Source organism: Penicillium roqueforti (assembly GCF_015533775.1).
Source record: "Penicillium roqueforti strain LCP96 04111 chromosome Unknown scaffold_44, whole genome shotgun sequence".
Taxonomy (NCBI): domain Eukaryota; kingdom Fungi; phylum Ascomycota; class Eurotiomycetes; order Eurotiales; family Aspergillaceae; genus Penicillium; species Penicillium roqueforti.
Window position 1 is genome coordinate 134,291 of NW_024067608.1, and position 18,813 is coordinate 153,103.

At 49.6% G+C, this 18,813-nt stretch overlaps 7 protein-coding genes across 7 annotated transcripts; 5 read left to right on the forward strand and 2 right to left on the reverse strand.

Annotated features, from left to right (window-relative positions):
• Positions 1-2,046: 2,046 nt before the first annotated feature.
• LCP9604111_9288 (uncharacterized protein) lies at positions 2,047-2,352 on the forward strand (the record flags this gene model as incomplete). The annotated part of the gene is made up of 1 exon (XM_039077525.1): positions 2,047-2,352. The coding sequence occupies one exon, from the start codon at positions 2,047-2,049 to the stop codon at positions 2,350-2,352; it is 306 nt and encodes a 101-aa protein (XP_038924768.1).
• An 833-nt stretch (positions 2,353-3,185) lies between these two features.
• On the forward strand, positions 3,186-4,103 carry LCP9604111_9289 (uncharacterized protein; the record flags this gene model as incomplete). Its single annotated transcript, XM_039077526.1, has 2 exons — positions 3,186-3,293; positions 3,345-4,103. 2 exons carry the CDS (start codon positions 3,186-3,188, stop codon positions 4,101-4,103), a joined length of 867 nt encoding a protein of 288 aa, XP_038924769.1.
• Positions 4,104-4,961: 858 nt separating this feature from the next.
• mmm1 (ERMES complex subunit MMM1) lies at positions 4,962-6,543 on the forward strand (the record flags this gene model as incomplete). The annotated part of the gene is made up of 3 exons (XM_039077528.1): positions 4,962-4,977; positions 5,029-5,059; positions 5,112-6,543. The coding sequence occupies 3 exons, from the start codon at positions 4,962-4,964 to the stop codon at positions 6,541-6,543; spliced, it is 1,479 nt and encodes a 492-aa protein (XP_038924770.1).
• A 194-nt stretch (positions 6,544-6,737) lies between these two features.
• Positions 6,738-7,416, reverse strand: LCP9604111_9291 (acireductone dioxygenase (Ni2+-requiring); the record flags this gene model as incomplete). The annotated part of the gene is made up of 3 exons (XM_039077529.1): positions 6,738-6,869; positions 6,922-7,293; positions 7,387-7,416. The coding sequence occupies 3 exons, from the start codon at positions 7,414-7,416 to the stop codon at positions 6,738-6,740; spliced, it is 534 nt and encodes a 177-aa protein (XP_038924771.1).
• Positions 7,417-7,699: 283 nt separating this feature from the next.
• Positions 7,700-9,816, forward strand: LCP9604111_9292 (tRNA modification protein MTO1; the record flags this gene model as incomplete). Its single annotated transcript, XM_039077530.1, has 2 exons — positions 7,700-7,803; positions 7,857-9,816. The coding sequence occupies 2 exons, from the start codon at positions 7,700-7,702 to the stop codon at positions 9,814-9,816; spliced, it is 2,064 nt and encodes a 687-aa protein (XP_038924772.1).
• Positions 9,817-11,336: 1,520 nt separating this feature from the next.
• Positions 11,337-11,654, reverse strand: LCP9604111_9293 (uncharacterized protein; the record flags this gene model as incomplete). Its single annotated transcript, XM_039077531.1, has 2 exons — positions 11,337-11,574; positions 11,641-11,654. 2 exons carry the CDS (start codon positions 11,652-11,654, stop codon positions 11,337-11,339), a joined length of 252 nt encoding a protein of 83 aa, XP_038924773.1.
• A 5,537-nt stretch (positions 11,655-17,191) lies between these two features.
• Positions 17,192-18,607, forward strand: LCP9604111_9294 (camp independent regulatory protein; the record flags this gene model as incomplete). Its single annotated transcript, XM_039077532.1, has 1 exon — positions 17,192-18,607. The coding sequence occupies one exon, from the start codon at positions 17,192-17,194 to the stop codon at positions 18,605-18,607; it is 1,416 nt and encodes a 471-aa protein (XP_038924774.1).
• Positions 18,608-18,813: the final 206 nt, after the last annotated feature.

An 18,813-nucleotide genomic window follows, 5' to 3' on the forward strand; every position in this document is an offset into this window, starting at 1 on the left:
TTCCAAATGGCTCGACTTGCATGTTTTACCCCGCAGCTGATCACTATCAAACAACTCGAAATAGCAATATGCTAGGGGTCCACGGGTGTCCACGGGTGTCCACGGGGCGTGTCATAATGAGATTGGTGGATAAACCTCGTATTAACACCATTATGAGGCACAATTATTGACGATAGGTTGAGCTGAGAGCGCGTATGGCGGCCAGTTTGATACCCCTACAATTGCGTGGTGATGAATCACCTAGGCTTAATGGATGCCATGGTATAGCCTATGTCACTGCCGACTCAGCCCGCTATCTACCTTAGGTCCACAAGTACTATATTATTGTACGGGGTACTTATGGTGTACATACATAGTTTATATACGCTGACGCTAGGACCTGATTACATAGATAGGGACGCTTCCTTAAAGTTTCAGAAGCGGTCGAGGGTAGCACATCACTGATAAGCTGCGAATTGAATCATGCGATGGTCATTTCACTCTTATTCTTTGACGTGGCGCTGTAGAAACCCCCTCATTTTCCGTGGCATGATGGAAGGTGGTTGATTTCAGCTTTCTACTGTTCTACGACTCGACTTTAGTAAATTTTTGGGGTGATCTTTTTACTAGTGATGGGTCTTGTCAAAGTCGGTCTCATTCTCAGAATCCTAAACTCTTTATAAAATGCATGGTCAAACAAGAAGTAGGACATATCTGGTCCCACTAAGCCCTAAATAAGTATGTACCTTGGATTTTGTTATGGTCCAGTGGTGAAATAGCCTATATTGTTTCCAAAAGATATAACAGAAGAAAGAAAACAAACTAGTTGTCAACTGGAAAGTTCCATTGTTAGCGCCTACATGATCATAACTTAAAAGGTAAGCTGGGCGGAGGAACGAACGCATCCCTTTCGTAGCAGGAGTTCACAGATCTACAATATGTATATGTGGGGGGACCACTTCTCACTCCCTGGAAATTCTCTATATATTTAGAATTACTACTCTTGAGGCTGGTCTGATTTTACGACATAGTAATACTCGAGCACTAAAACAAGTTACCTTAACCTATATCCTTGTTCCCCACACAGGCAATGGGGTGAATGCTTGAATAGTATCGTTAGGAATTACGTGCAGCTTTATCTGGCTTGGAAGACAATTATTATACATAAGTATAATGGTACATGATTTGCAGGCCGGCCCCTCGAAGCCAAATAGATTATCCCACGAAAGGATTCTACTATATTTATCCGCTTGCAATGTGGGCTTTACCGCATCAAGTTGGAATCATTATCGGACGAAGTGCTGAAGGATTTTTTTCATTTCACGCACTGCGCGTTTTGGGCAAGACAGGGGTGGGATGCAATGCAGTAGAATACACCTATGGGATATTGCCATGTGTCCACTGCGATATTTGAAGTTGCCATTCTGTGCCTATGGCGTACGACAGGTATACCATGGCAACAGCTGCACAAAGAAAAAAAAAAGAAATTAATTGAGCCTCCACGAGGACTCCACTAAATATAGTTAAGCGTTGTGGAGACCGCGGGAGGTTACAAAGTTTCTCCCAGGTCCCAAATGCCTGAGACTGCCTGCAAGCACCCAGGCAAACAGCACCTATGGACTCGAGTAGCAGCGAAGGTGCGTCACGGTAGCCCCTGCAAAGTTTTCCTGTCGCTGGCGGTTCAAACTGACAGTGAAGACACCGGGCTTCTTTCATAGTCTTGATCTGTTCTTGAGAATTTCTTCCACAAATTCCACTGAAGGTGGTCGGATTCTGTCCACCGCAGGCACCGATCGAATATCCCGTCCGCACAATCCAAGCATCCGGCGACAAGGTCGAAGTGGCAACGAAGGTGATTCTAGTTCCTCATGGTGGGTATCTCTGCGGGAGCGATATTCTCGACTTGAGGTTGCGGGATCTCGAATACGTGAACTCGGTCGTTCGGTTGTCGAGTCCGGACAGTGGCTTTGCGCCGATTCCGGCTCAAGGGGACAAGTCTCTCCTGGATTTTTGCCTTCTTCTCCCGGGGCATTCCTTATGAAGTAGCTTCCGACATTGATCCCGAAGATGCTAGAGGAACACTTGAAGGTTCGACTGTCTTTTGATTGGATACTTCCGACTAAGCCAGCTCGACGCAAGATTGTCATGGTAGGTGCGCGTCCGGCGTCCGATATCGCCAAAGGATCATTTGGCCACCAGTGGGCATACGAGGCCATCAAAGCACTTGATATACGTCTAGTTATCCTTGATCAACTGGGACACTGGCTCCAAAATCAGGCGTATTCTTACACTCGGGATGACTTCATTGCCATTGATGTGACCGACGACGCGGGGCTACCTGGAAGGATTGATGAGGCATTGGAAGAAAGATGATTCGATGATCTCCTGAAATTGTGAGGCGAATGACTATTTCGCAGCCCAACTTCTTACAATTACGCCATAACTAGGGTGGATTACCGATTGCATTTAATTAGGGTATTGTATCAGGGCGCCCTCCCCCCCTATAGTTGTTCCGACCCCCTTTTGGCCGATGGGACTCCTGCCGGATAGTTCGGGCAGCGACTGACCGCCTAACTAATATAAATGTTTACCGCTTTCCTGGCCGCTTTTCCTACGATTTATGTTTGCTTGCTTATTGCTATTTATATGTTTGCTAGATTGCTAAGCGGGAGGGTTCTAAGTTTGCAACTTTCTTCTTCTTTCTCTCTATCTTAACGTAGTTATTCTTCCCACCTTGTACGTGATGCGGCACGTGACCTAATACGTCATAATAAGTTGAGGGGGGCTTCTTGTATTCAAGGCCTTCAATACATAGCTTATAGATTCTGGGCAATAAAATTGAAGTGAGAAGCATGAAATTGTGAGCAGAATGGTGCATTTTTTTCTATGTAAACAGGAATTTAAACCTGCTGGCGGAAGATTCAAGAAACAGCAGAGATAGCTGATGCCTAAAATCTCGGGCAGGGGGTCGCATTCCCCGTAACTACATAACTAACTAGTTACTTATTAACTAGTTACTAATTTTCTGTCTGGCAAAAAAACCCATTGTCGTGACCCTAAAAACAATGGTAATCCCACTATCAAGATCCCGGACGTGCACGCAATCTGTAGAGACTATAAATAGGCTGCTCCCACCGAATTTCTACCCAATCTCCATAAAATATTAGAATACACTTGCGTCTAACACAATTCACAGAACAGTCAAAATGGAAGAACCCCTCATCCTCGCCAAATTCGACAACCTCGTCCAATCTGGCCTCGTCCTATACGACGACAAACAACAAATCATCGAGCACATTGACGGCGACCTCAAAGTACATTACATCCAACCATAATCCAAACCAAACATCCACTAACGTACCAAGTTCCAATTCGTTCTGACTTCTGCTCTCGCCAAAAAACCCACCCTAACCAGCCCCCAGTCCCAACCAGAGGCCGGCATCCCAAAACCCGAAAAGCGACCAGGCAGCGACATAAGCACGACCGGGTTTGAGCTCGGCGCGCTAGATAGCCACTTAGTGATCGTGAACAAGTTCTGCTTTGCTCGGCCCCATCTCATGCTTCTCACGTTTGATGGACACAAACGACAATATGAGGCGCTCGAGCAGGTCGATCTAGAAGACGCGTGGCAGCTCCTCAGCTCCGCAGAAAGCGATTATGTTGCATTTTACAACTGCGGCCAGAACGGCGGATGCAGTCGCCTGCATAAGCATATGCAGGTGATGCCCCTGCCGGCGAACAGTTTTGCTGCTTTCCTGGATTCTCCCGGAGAACCTGAGACTAAGGTTCCTTTTGAATGGTTTTATCGACGTTTTGAGGGCGATGTGACTCCTGCTGCGTTGTTCGGGGCTTACAAAGACCTGTTGCGAGAGGCTACGAAGGTGGCTGGGGACTATACGGCAAATGCAGCGCCTGGGGCAGTCTGTCCGCATAATATGGTTCTTACCAAGAGGTGGATTATCGTGCTGCCGAGAAGACGAGGTGCGATTAATAAGGAGGCCGGGGTGAATTCCTTGGGAATGCTGGGGATCATGGCTGTAGCTACGACTAAGGAGATTGACAATTTGGTCAGGGTGGGCTTGACGAAGTCTTTAGCAGAGCTGGGAGTGCCCAAGCGGATTTGATTACAGTACCGTTTGGGATAGTAATGCGGAGGTTGAGCTAGAGTTAGCGATATGTGAATAGAATCATAGATCACCCATGATTATAAATGACGAGGAACTCAGTAGGAAATCACGAGGAGCTTTAAAAGGCAAGGCAACTATTGGAAGGTACGATCCGAAACTGGCAGGAACAAAAGCCAAAGTGAGTATAAATGAAAGGTCAACCCAGACATTATAACCCCCAACCCCCATAGCACAGATGGGATATGCCCTGCTAATATTGGTACAACAAGGACAGTAAAACCGCGAGGTCGTGTGAATACTTGAAGGACAAGAAGCTACCAGCAGAAGAGTAAATGGGACCAGTCAGCTGAAGCGTTAGGGTGATTAATCAGGTTGCCCAGGGGGGAAGCTGTTGCTTTTATTACGATGCTGTTGTATTTGGACTTAGCCTTACAAACTCTGCAATTTATCTTACATTGCCATTTTTTTGGCTTTCCCTTTCCACTTTAGTCTCACCCTTGCCGCTTTTTGACTACTGAGTAGACCCGGGCACACCCTGAGCATTGAATGATCACTTAACGGGCACTGATAGTTAGATCGACCGGTTCAGTCGGATGATGCTCTCTAATAAATTCCCAGATCGCAATCAGTGACCCAATCTAAGACTGAAACAGGATGAACAGGTGTTCGTATTTTATAGATGCTAATGACGCTAGCCCCGAAATAGGTTAGGGCGCTTCCTTAAATCTTTCGAGGCAGGCGGTCGAGGGTGGCATATCGATTAGATATGATCTCGGCCAAGCCTCGGAGATCCGAAAGTTGGAACATCTTCATCTGGGATGGTATTGTGACAAGAATTGTCGACAGCCGCTGACAATGGTGCTCCAACAAAGTGAGTGACATTGTCTCGAAGTTTTTGAATCGTATGCTGACAATTATGTAGATGAGCCCGCGCCATACGCGACTCAATCCTCGTACGCCCTCTGTCCATGGAATGGACTATATGATCTTGCTAACACCCATTAGCTTGTCCTTTACCCAGGGGTTCCTTCTCGGCCAACTCTCAGTAGTACTACTGATAGGCGCTTTCATCAAGTTTTTCATTTTTGGTGAAGCGCCTCCCCCTCCATCGCGGGGCATGTCGAACCGCACAACACACCGCCGCAATAGCTCGGTCTATAACCCCCCTCAAGATAGCCAAAAGTCATTACGAGAAAAACCGTCCACGTCGAATGTTCTTCGCCCTGTACCTTCTACCTCTACAAACACCCGCTCCATCCTCCGCAAAACATACTACAGTGCCATTCCTACCAACCCTACGAGCAAGCAGGGCCGACACCGCATGCATCACTCCTCACATCAACCCGAGTCGCTGGACTGGTTCAATGTGCTCATTGCACAGACAATTGCTCAGTATAGGGAGACAGCATATTCCCTCAAGGACTCACCCACTTCGTCAATCCTCAGCTCGCTAACGGCGGCCATGAACAACCCGGAGAAGAAACCATCTTTCATAGACCAGATAAATGTGACCGATATCTCATTGGGCGAAGAGTTTCCCATTTTCAGCAACTGCCGCATCATCGCCGTTGACGACCCCATGTCCGACGGTGGACGGCTACAGGCGCTACTGGATGTCGACCTTAGCGACGACAACCTTTCTATTGCTGTCGAGACATCCATGGTTCTGAATTATCCCAAACCTCGCTCTGCCATTATACCAGTAGCGCTGTCAGTTTCAGTTGTGAGATTCTCAGGAACACTTTGTATATCCTTGATCCCAGCATCGACCGAACCCCCAGAACCACTCCAAACACCTGATGGATTACCAGCGCACCCCACATCAGACCCAGGGAACAACGCAGGGAATCGACCCCCTGGTCCCGGAGAGCACACAAGCTCGGAAGACCACCTCCCACCGAAAAGCAGCCCGAAAAGCAACGTCGCATTCTCCTTCCTCCCAGATTACCGTCTCGACCTCTCCGTGCGCTCACTCATCGGATCCCGCAGCCGACTGCAGGATGTACCGAAGATAGCGCAACTAGTCGAAGCGCGAGTCCACGCATGGTTCGAGGAGCGCGTCGTCGAACCTCGAGTTCAAGTTGTCGGACTTCCAGACCTATGGCCGCGCATGGGCAGAACAGGCGTCCGGACCGGGGAGGACTCGGATGCTGGATCAACGGCACCACCGCGCAGCGTGAGTTCTACCGATGTGGCAGGACCACCGCGGTTCTCCGACGATCATGCTCGGGAGCTGGAGGGGCTGCGGTTCCGTGGGGGCATGTTAGGGCTTGGTGCTGGCTCGCGCACGACTAGTTTTAATGTTGATATGGGTGGCTTGCGCAGCTCGAGTATGTCGAGGCAACAGAGCGGCGGTGCTACGAGTGACCATTTTGATATGCCTGGTGCCATGCCGGCGAGTACGCCATTGGGGACGCCTGGCATCCCAGACCATTGATATAAGTGAGTGTCGGTTGACCGTTCCTACCACTAGGTATGGTTTCGATTGATTTACTGTGGGTTTGCTGTCCCCATGTACAGTTAAAAGCACCATGCAACGAAAGATATAAGACAATCTCAAGAAATTCCGATTCCAATCGGTCAGTAGTATATGTGCAATCCGTCATAACGCATCTAAATTTTAAAGCGACTCTAAACAGCCGCAGTAGGACTAACAACAGTCTCCAAGTAAGTCTTCCGGTGCGGGTTGGCATCAACATCCGCACCACGGTTCAACGGCGTCCACTTAGGCTCGTCTTGGAAAAGACGCATGGCCTTAACATACTGCAAAAAAAAGTCAGTCCCATTCCACGAACAAAAAAGCCAAGAAACATACGTTCTGCTCATTGGTAGTAAACCGATGATAAATTCCCGCAGGGAGAACAATCATATCCTCCTTGACAAGACAAATGCGAATCCACTCGTCCTCCTGCCCACGCACATCAAAGTATCCCTCCCCGTCGAGAATATACCGAATCTCCTCGTCCTCGTGCAGATGCTCCGAGAAGAACGACTTAACCTTCTCCTCGTACACGGCGCCCATTGTCGCAGGCGACACGCAGACCTCGTCGCGGTTGCGGTATCCGCGCTCCGCTGCGATCTTGTCCACCGCATCGATCGTCGGGCAGTGCTTGTATAGCACGCCTAGCGAGGCGAGCTTCTCTTCTGACACGGCGCGACCGGAGTCATGCGGCTCGCGCTGGTCGCCCTGTAGATAGATGACATCAGCGTTGTTCTTCTGAGGTGGGCTGTACCTGGAAATGCTTGGAAAGCTGGGTACGGCCAATTGGTGTGTGCTTACCTCAATGTTGTCATACCAGTATGCCTTCATTTTGGGGGTTTTTCTCACGGATTGCGAGGTAAGATTCGAAAATGCGAAGAGGGGCTAGTTATAGAAAAAGTCCAGGTCAGCTTACCACAGGTCAGCTTACAACTGAACATCAACAGCCCCGCAATTGGCCGATGGCGCAAGCGCTTATGTCAGATGTGTGACCGCCCGGGGTTAACGGGTATAAGGTCGGTCACGTGAGAAGATACAATTTTCCTTATCGATTTGATCGTCCAGTTTGTACGAAGTACCTAGTTTTAGGGTAACATTCGCATTGCATCCCATCATGGCTTTTCGAGCACGGTCGGTGGCTCTGATGCGTCAGAACCGCGGGCTCCGCTCATTTATGGGTCGGAGTCGCGGTCTTGCGACTGTTACAGATAACACACGGTTCGTGATTTCGCCGTGTTGTCATCAAGAGTCTTGCTAATTGATTCGTTTAGACCATACGATGTTGTTGTTATTGGCGGAGGCCATGCTGGATCTGAGGCATGCGCTGCTGCTGCTCGTTCCGGCGCGCGCACTGCGTTGGTCACGCCCTCGCTGGAGAATATCGGTGTTTGTTCGTGCAATCCCAGTTTCGGCGGCATTGGAAAGGGAACGATGATTCGTGAGGTGGATGCAATGGACGGCGTGGCGGGTCGAGTTATTGATAAGGCTGGTGTCATGTTTCGAGTGTTGAACCGTTCGAAAGGCCCGGCTGTTTGGGGACCGCGTGCGCAGATCGATCGCGATCTCTACAAGCGGTATATGTCGGAGGAGCTGGCTGGCACGGAAAATCTGAGCATTGTGGAGGGCAAGGTGGCTGATATTGTGCTCTCCCGGGAAGGCATCGAGAACACCCCCGGTGCTCAGGGCAAGATTGTTGGCGTGCGGTTGGAATCTGGGGAGATCATTCCTACTGGACGTGTGGTTATCACTACGGGCACTTTCCTAGGGGGTGAGATTCATATTGGAATGGATGTGTTCCCTTCGGGACGCATGGGCGAAGCCCCCACATATGGTCTCAGCAAGTCCCTCCGAGAAGCTGGCTTCCAACTGGGACGTTTGAAGACGGGTACACCACCTCGTTTGGATAGGAAGACCATCGATTTCAGCGCTCTTGAAGTGCAAAAAGGCGACTCGCCGCCTCACCCTTTCTCCTATCTTAACAAAACTGTTGAAGTGGGCGACGAAGGTCAGCTCACCTGTTGGATGACCCATACAAACGAAGCAGCCCATGAAATCATCCGCGCCAATCTGGACAAATCCATCCACATCCGTGAGACTGTGCGCGGGCCACGGTACTGTCCCTCCCTGGAGTCAAAGATCATCCGATTCAAAGACAAGACCCAGCACCAGATCTGGCTCGAGCCAGAAGGCTTCGCACCAAACGACGTCATATACCCGAACGGCATCTCAATGACTGTGCCCGCAGACGCCCAATACGCCATGTTGCGAACAGTCCGCGGTCTTGAGAACGTAACCATGCTCCAGCCCGGCTACGGCGTTGAATACGACTACATCGACCCGCGCAACCTGCGACCAACCCTAGAGACTAAATTGATCAGCGGTCTCTACCTTGCCGGTCAAATCAACGGCACCACCGGCTACGAAGAAGCTACTGGACAAGGCATCATCGCAGGCACAAATGCCGGCCTCGAGTCGCAGAACCGACCACCCCTCACCCTGACCCGGTCAGACGGCTTCATCGGAGTCATGATCGACGACCTCATTACCAAGGGTGTCTCAGAGCCCTACCGCATGTTCACGACGCGAAGCGAATACCGCATTTCCACCCGCTCCGACAACGCCGACCTACGTCTGACCCGCATGGCCCGCGATGCCGGCGTCGTCTCCGACAAGCGTTGGCGTCACTTCTCCGATACCGAAGCGCAGATCCAAGAGCTACAGACTCTCCTTGGCAACACGAAACTCTCGTCGTCTGCCTGGTCCCGCAAGGGCTTCAAGGTGCGCTCTGATACCTCGATCCGCTCAGCGCTCGATATCTTGTGTCTGGACGGTATCGACATCAACACCCTCATTCCTATTATCGAGTCTCCGGGGAAGACATATACCCAGTTCTCATTTGCGCCGGAGATCCTCACCCGCGTCGCTATCGAAGGCCGCTATGCGCCGTACATGAAACGCCAGGAGAAGATGGCTGAGCGGTTCCAACAGGACGAGAACTTGCTGCTGCCAGGGGATTTGGATTACAGTCAGGTGCACGGTATCAGCAACGAGGAGCGACAGGTCCTGGAGCGTGTGCGGCCTATCAGTGTCGGCATGGCCAAGCGCATTGAAGGCGTGACGCCTGTTGGTGCTTTGCGGTTGCTGATGCATGTGCGGAGGGGTAGTGGGTTCCCTAAGGAGGTCGAGGGAGAAGACCTTGCTGTTGAGGATGTGATCCGTTCGTCTCCTTGATTCCATGCAATGGACATGACGACATGACTCGACAGGACTCTCTTTTCTTTGGTATATTGGCATAGCGGGACTCGGCGCATGTGCTTTGACTGTACAATATCAACATGTATACTATTTGATCTGCGATGTGCATCTTTGCATATTTATTATCCAGCATATGGAATATTCACAATTCTTCATCAATCAAGCCGCACTAAAGTGCCAAAGTACCTGTCCAGATTGGGAAAAGGGTCTCAAACAACCTCACAGCTAAATCGAAAGCATAAACCGATCCAAGACAAGCATCCAAGATAGATCTACAAAAACGCACCTAACCCAACGCAGACGTCAACATACCCTGTGCTCCACCTCCCCTTGAACCGAACACGCGAGAAAAAGCCAAAAAACAAGGATAAAAAGCCACGTACCCTCAAGCACCAAGCCCAATCAGACCCCCAACCTAAAAAAAACAAGCAAGGGGGAACATATGGAACGACACACTCACCAGCTCTCGCGACAGGGATATACCAAACCCGGGGAGGAGAGGTACCTATGACCGAATCAGGCCACAACAGCATAACAAGAACCATCCCTCCTCCCCTGATCCATGCACTGCATCACCGAATTGGCCCTCGAAATAAACAGACCTAGGTGCTTAGGCCCGCGCAAAAAAAAAGCCACCGCGCCACCATCTGTGATCCTGGTTGCAGCGCGTATCCGAACCATCCAATCTCATTCCTCGTCCAGATGTGACGAACAACCACCTACCGAATTGGGTCTCGTACATGACGAATCACGATTTTTTTGCAAGCACGTCCCTACCACGCCATGCACGCTGTGCTTTGATCGGTGCTGTGATGGGATGGGAGAGGTGGTGGCGTGCATAAGCCGTTGGCCGCGATCTGATCTCACCTCACCTCTCTTGCCTTTTTTTTTCCCAACAAACGGTTACGCCAATCGCTTGTTGAGGGTTTTCTATTGGTGGTTGGTTACTGTGATGTATATCGAGTGCGAAATCACAAATCTCATCGCCGCTAGTTAACACCCGGCGGAAGGGCGGGGCGCGTTGGGATGGGTAAGCTGTAGTGGATCGGCGAGAGGCGTTCGAGCTATCGAAATGATGCATCCTTTTCTTTCGCAAGCGCTGTTGGAGTACGGAGTACATCGTCTTTTTTTTTCTCAGAGCACGTACAATTTGGCTATTGAGGGGTGAGTGTTTCTCGGGTTCGTAAGGGGGATGGATGGTTCCTTGCTTGCTAGCCCGCTTCTTTGCGTGTGTCATATGTCGCTGCTATTAGTGCTCTTACAGATCTATAGGAAAATCCTGTCGTAGGTACTCCGCACATGTATGTTGTATGGATTCTGTGGTATGCATGAGGCAAAAGCAACTAGGTACATACGGAGTTATGTGCCGACGGTCATGCACCAACTAGCACAATCTTCTAGGACGGCTTGGCAGCTGAGCAGGGAAGGTGCAGGTGAAGAATGCACATGGCGGGTCGGCAGAAGATGTCAGGATTTGCCTTCTAGAATGCTGGGTCTTATCTTGCGAACTGGACGGGAACACGTTCCAGCTGGGCTGGGATAGTGGCGACGCTCCATAGATGTGCATGATATCCATGTTGGTCTCCACATAGCAAGATGGAAAGTATTATTGTGATAATAGTGCGCGGCGCTAGAGAGACGATGTATGCCGCAGTGCTTAGGGCGACATACAACAGACCGAGGCCGTATATCATAGAGTACTTTATGCGTACAACGGCGTAGTTCGCTTTGGCCCTGTTTTTGAGTCAATATCGGTGAACAGAACTATTTAGTGGATCCCGAGTCAGATGTACTCCGTACGTTCGCATTCGCATTCTTCTAATGTGCGTCAAAGGAAGGTATACCGTAGCGAGAATTATTACAAAAGAAGGTGAATCGCCGAGGCTAGTTAGATACTGCATTCCTAGAGGTTTAGAGTAGCTCCCCCTGAGCCCGCCATTTATTAATGAGTCAATAGCGTCGTTGAAGATCTTGAAAATCGTTAGTGGGTTTTGACTGATGTCATAGATCCCAATGCTTTGGATGGCGAGGTGTCCACTATGTCGATGCATGGCCATATGTCTTAAGGTTGCGGTACGGAGAACACTTTGTATAGCAATCTAACTGACTTTCCCCTAATGCATATAATTGAGTTGCAATGTTATAAGCTTGGCTTTACCCCTAGATCATTTAAGACGGACTTTGGCGAAGTAGGAACTGTTGGTATTCATATCAGACTCTGCACTCTACTTTTGGAAGTCTCGAGCTCTATTTTATCTGGCTGGATTTAGCCATCCTAGTTTCAATAGTGGATCAATTGATATTTTGATACATCTTGATCCCATAACTATTGTAGCTAGTTACATCGGCTTCCTACCATCGGTTGTGGAAGTCTCGCTATTATTAAGGGGGAAATAAGAAAGCGGAAAACGGAAGCCGAGAAAGGTCGTTCTGTTTATACATAGCTGCAATATTCATACAGATGCCAAGAATTGATGTCTTTCCCATAATCAAGTACTCGAGCCCTAAATAAGTAAAGCCCTAACTAGAGATTGCAACATAGTTACTCATGCTTTATAATCCCTACAATGTAGGATATACCTGCTTCAATGTCCCATATACAATCTTGAATACAACAACCTTGATTGCTCAAAAACAGGATCCAACTCGCACAAATCAGATACGAGCCGTAGCGCTGGGTGCCAAGTTCCAACAGTCCTTCTGACCACATGGGCGTGAGCGATCCCTTGTGTGTGACACGCCAACATTAACTAATAGTGGAAATAAGTGGATGCACTGGCTTCCTTAGCTTCATTGGCCTCGTTTATGTTTTCTTTCTACCCGATCGGCTGGTTTGACACGAGGATCACGGGGTCGAGGTGTTGATTATACGAGGTGGAGGCGATGCTTGAACTATGCTATACAAATGACCCGACATCATAATGTTATCCATGTCTTGCGTATTCGCCTCTTTGCCTGTTTTTTGCCTGCCTTTTGCCTCCTGCGGGAGACTCCGTGCGCAGAACTCCGTATGGATATGGATGGAGTACATGTACGGAGTACGAGTACTCGTACCTGAGAACTAGTCCTTTGTTCAATGTTCCATGCACACAAGCGCGATCGGATAGAGCATCCACTAATCCTCCCCGAAATGGAATAAATAGACGATCTCCATGATCGCGCATTCAACCCTGAGGCTGACGACGAATTGTTTCTCTCCACTGTGCGCCATGTCATACCTTCAACCACATACCTTGGGTGCTGTCCTATGATTGTCGGGTACAGCACTGTACTACTGATGTACTACTGCTCCACACCGTGCAAAGAACCAGCAAATGAGCAATTCTATAAAACAATTCTCTAATATCTGTGGAATCTTAACAGCCAATAGGCAACACCCAGAATCAGGGGTAGAAAGGCCAGGCTATTGTCCTGGGCGGGTAAGAGGATCAGGTCCCGAACAGTCTCGGGTTTGTGGACGGATTAGGGAGGTAGTACGGAGACGGAGTCCATGTCTATGTCTATTGCCATTGCCCTTGTGCTTTCCCATGATCTCTGTACGAGGTTGGATGTAGGGACTTGTGCTTGTGGCACGGTGCATAGTGGAAGGGTGTGATACTGGTGCATTGCATAGGCATGCACATCTTCTGCACTCCGTAGGTTCATTGTACCTTGTATCTATCTACGACTAGAATGGATAACTATAGATACCCAATCTTAACTATACATAGATTAATATATAGTTTCCCCGAGCCTCCGAAGTGAAAGCTACAATCCCCCGAAACCATCCAGTCGGTGGACCAAACCGGATCTTCGTCGACGCCAAGTTCCCTAATGATGATCGCCCCTTAGTGCTAGACCCTTGAGAGAGTTGCGGCATTATCTTAGTTCGTCCCCAAGACAGCATAGTACGGACGCCACTGAGACTAGTGCGATTAGTGCGAGTTATTTCGGGTTGTGTTTTCCTTCACGGGGCGTGCATTTGCCTATTCTTTCCCTGTGTGGCTGCCGCTGTGCTTGTGTCTCCTGCTCCTAGCCGGGGGCATCCAGTGCCTAGTTCGAGGGGGCGATCTTCGTATCGGCGCCGATTCTAGCCCTAACGGGTCTAGAGCTGATTTCTGAGTACTCCGTCCAGGTTGATGTAGTGCCAATGGAATTAAATTAGATGCGCCTCTTTTTTCTTCAGTAGCGAAAACTCCACCTGACATGCAGCTTGCTTATTACAATCGCTATTCACCTACCCGTTCAAGCGTCTTAGCTTCCACATCCCCCACCTATAATAAAACATGTAATCTAATAATCCTTCTTTTGGCCCCGAGTGTCTGGGTATGGGTGTGTGCATTTGTGTGGGTCGACAAATCGCAGGCCAGCGATCGACTCGAAAGTACGGAGTACGGAGTACGGAGGACCTATGAGTCGAGATCTTCGAATCGAGAAAGATAATGGGCACCGAGATCGTCCGTGGAAAAAACGCCTCTCGTCTATTTAAGATAGGACCACATCTGGTGCTCCCTCGGTTCCAATGTGATTTGCTCGCGCATTTGTGGGGTAATTCGATTGGAAATGCCAAGCTCCGACCACACTATGTAAATAGTTTCCTGTTCTCGTATATTGGGTACCTTTGTTACGTCTAACCGCCAACGCTAGCCTCTTTGCTGTGTCCTTCCCGCGCTTAGAGCCATCCTGGGCTTGTGATGGGCTGTGCAGAATATCGATGATCTCAGATTTCGGTCCAGGCTTTGGTTTCTGAATTATTGGTTTCTCCTATTCTTATGCTATCGGACTTCGGCGATTATACGGAGTGATACATCACATTGCGTACGTACTGGCTTATTTTAGCGAGCCCTATCTTATATCTCGACACTAAATGTTTATATCCTGACATCTGTCATTCGCGCCAATTGAGTTTCAACAAGCGTGGCCGACCACTCCTCTGGGACCTGACTTTAAACGGAGCACTGTCCTCCGCTATCTATGTACAATATACAATGGATCAACTTCCTGTCCTATGTCCGATGTATGTTGCTCGTACTGAATAATTCCCTCAATCGCCCGCCGATCTAATCCTTAGCCCCGTGGCTTGACCGGGGTGCGTAGCCAGACAGGTGGCCCCGTGGCTGAGACCCGTGTCTGGACTTTGTGCGTGGCAGCGTGGCATGGCCTGGATCTGCTGAGGATCTCCCGCGAAAGTTTTGGCCGTCCAATCCAACCCCAGTCGTCATTTCTTGGTCTGCATTGGTTACGGGACCCTCTTCCCCTCTTAACTTTCACGCCCTGAGATAGAGGACAAAGGAAAAAAAAACTAAAGTAAAAGTGAAGTTACCGAAAACTCTCTCGCCCGGAAGCCTAACCTTCTTTTTTTTGGTTTTCTTTTTTTTTGTTTCTTATCTGCGACGCGTGGTGTCCCCGGGTCTGTTCATCCGTTCATGCTGATTGGGTTTAGTGACCCGGGTCGATACCCGAACATTATATATATAGTCCACGGGGGATACATTATGGTACGGACGACGTAGATTGTATACCGAATCGACGGGTCCAGGCGGAGATCTACCTTGAACTGGCCGCGCTCAGTCCTCTTCCTCGTCCTCTTCGTTGGGGAATTGGTCCAAATGGGAAACCAGTCATGGAGCAGCGGATAACCCAACCAGAAGTCACCGATACCCGGACCCGGAGAAAAAGAAAAAAGAGAAAAGATGTCGAGAAAGGGAATTTCTTTTTTATATTAAAATCCCCCGTCCACGGGTGTGAGGGCAGACGACCCGCTTCTGACGCTTCTGACTGGCTGCTCCAGACCGAGGATCTTATCCTTGACTGCCGTTGGACGGCGACCCATCCCAAGTTCAATAGCTCGGTATGGCGTGCACAGACCTACGCCCCGAGATATGACGCTCTTCGGAGGATTGGCCCTTGGGATCCTCTTGAGGTTCCTGAGGTTGTCTGAGACCAAAGGCGATCCTTTCTGGGATGGGGCGTCGATGAGAAAAGTGGGGGAAGTGGTTGGGTGGCCAATCAGAGGACGGGGACGGCCGCCGTCTGTACTTTACGCTGCCTGGAGAAGGACACAGATGATCTCTTTCTTTCTCTTCCAAATAGGCAGGTGTTTGATGAGTCAGACTCAACAGCGAGTTAAGTCCGTTGACTACGGAGTACATACAACATCAATCTACTGGCTTGTCTTTGGTATGTTGTATGTATGTTGTATACGATGTCACGGAGACCCTCCGATCCTAATCCATGGCTCCACCGGATCACCCATGGCACGGGGGTGGTGATTGTATCTTGACCTGTTCTATTCTTTTTGTATTCTGCTTGTTAGCTCATTATATGAGAGCGTAGATATACTACTATTCATGGCATTAATATTTGATAAGATTGCCCCTATATAAATAGTTCTAGTTCTAGTTCAGTTCTCGAACTAAGTGAAACTGTACCTGCTTTCGCGGAGGGTTTGGTGAAATCATGACTTTGATGTTTCATTCTCCGTATTTCTCCGCTTTCCGAATTCCACCGTCTCCTTTTTATTTTATTTTATTTATTTGGTTTCCACTTTCTTTTTTCTTTTTCTCTTTTCTGGGTCGACTAGACCGAATCCAGAAAATGGAAAATAAATCAGGAAATAAAAAGGAATAAAAAGAAATTAAATAAAATAAAATAAAGCTCAAAACATAATATCGCATGTCATATCTGTCATTGATACTCCAGGCTCATCCTTCGACCAAGTAGTTCAACCCTCCGAGTTTAACATTAACATTAACATTAGCCATTAGACTCCCGATGTCTATCCCATAGATATTTCTGTTGAACTTATATCACTTATATAACTTATGAATATAATAATAATAATCCAATAAATAATCCATAATCTAATCAATGATTATCATTGTACCATGTTTCCCTGTGGAGTTATCACTCAGACCTCCCCCCTTCTTTTCTGATTCTCTACTTCCCCTCTCTCGCTTAACTAGCCAGGGTCCCCGTTTAGGTACATAGTTATTCCCTTCCCTCCCTTCTCTCAGTGGATCCCCCAAAAAAAAAGAAAGCTTGGGAATTGCCGCAACTCAAACCGTGGAACGGGTTTCGAGTAGATCCCCATCTTTTCCTGATCGAATCGGTGCAACCTGTTGACTCGCTGACTCGACTCGAGGGCCCGTGCTTCTCGCTGATCACGATCCCTGGGAATTTCTCCAACTGAGGGGTCCCAACTCAAAACCTCCTCTTCTTCTCCATACCCTGGTCGATCTCTTAGCTTAATTCTTTTTCCTTTTTTTCTTTTTGCCCTTTTGAGCCCCGTTGGATCGTTCGGGGAATATATCACTTCGCAAAAGCCCGGGGGGTCGCACCTGGCTTTGTATCTCTTTCACTACACTACATCATGGTGAACGGGACCGCCGCCGTGTTGGAGCCCACATTCACCGGGTATGTCGCAACCACGCAGGACGCCCTAATCCTTTTCGAGGCATGCTTGACCGGTGTCTTGCATCATGTCCCGCGCCGCCCTCACGACCGGGAACGCAGCCATCTGGTGCGCAGCGGGAGCGTCTTCATCTATGAGGAGAATGCCTCGGGCATCAAGCGCTGGACCGATGGAGTCACCTGGAGCCCGAGTCGCATTCTGGGGAACTTCCTGGTCTACCGTGAGTTGGACAAGCCGTTTCCTCCGGGGGAGAAGAAGCGCGCCATGAAGAAGGCCACTCGGCGACCAGTGCCCGCCGGCCGGCCGGGCGAACCGTATCCGCGACATGACAGCAGCCAGGGCTATTCTCCGACATCGCCCAACTCGGCGCCTTTTTCGGACCGTTCGTCCCATCAATCGGAGCTCGAACGGGCATTGGTGGGGTCTCTAGTTGATTCCTACGGCTTCAAGGACTCGGGGTTAGTCAAAAAGACGATGAGCGTAACAGTCTCGGGCGTGACCCACCATTTGGTCTCATACTACAGTGTGGAGGACGTGATGCGCGGTATCCTTAACCCACCTTCCATGGTGGATTCCCTACGGTTTATCCGACCCCGCACCGAACTCACCCAGAAACAAAGCTTCCGTTCTCCGATCGACGAGCTAGAGGCCAACGCCGTGGAGAGCCAGGAGCCCTCCCACGCCGCGCTATACGGATATCGCCCGCAGATGATGGCCCCACCCGCCTACGCTATGCCCACCCCTTCAAACGACTTCTATATGCACCCTAGCCCGTATGCCGCGACACATCCCCCGCAGCAAGGCCCGATTCAGGGATACTCCATGGGCGCGCCGATGGCCAGCCCATCCGCGCCAAATCCGTACCTGCCAAACCCAGGACAGACCGCCATTCCCCCAAAGCAGGAAGATTACCACTCCTTCCGGCCCTACGGCGGCAGCATGGACTCGATGAGCGCACACAGCATGGCCTCCATTCCAGGTGGCATCAATGCGGGACTCCCCAGCTCGATCAACGAACGTAACCGATCCGCCTCGGAACACAGCCCTTCCGCCTACCGCAACTCTTCCATCTCCTCGCGCAGCCAGGCAACAGATGCTACCTCCCCCATGGATCCATCCACCCCGGCCACCTACTCCCGCAGCAGCTTCAGCATCTCCGGCCAGCTGGAAAACCCACACCCAGCCCTCGATCGGCATATGCCTGGTCTCGATCCTAACGTTCCTCGTCGCGAATCAAATCCCATCCATCCGTCCTACTACAACACGGATCGCTCCCAGTACTACGTCCCTGGGCCTTATGCTGCCACGCAACCCATGTCGACATGGACGACTACGGCGGCGACGCAACCGCAAATGGCGCAACCTCAAATCTAATCTCTTGATACCTTTCCGTGTCTTTGTTGCTTATGGCCATGGAGCGTGGGAGTCCGGGCGGAATTTTCTTTTCTTTTGGTTTTTCGAGTTCTTTGTTTTTTTTTTTTTTTTTTTTTGCGTGGATTAAACCCCAAGCTTTAGGTTTTATTTGGGTGGTAAACCGAGTTTTTGGATAAATATATTCCCAGACAGCGCGGAACGAGGGA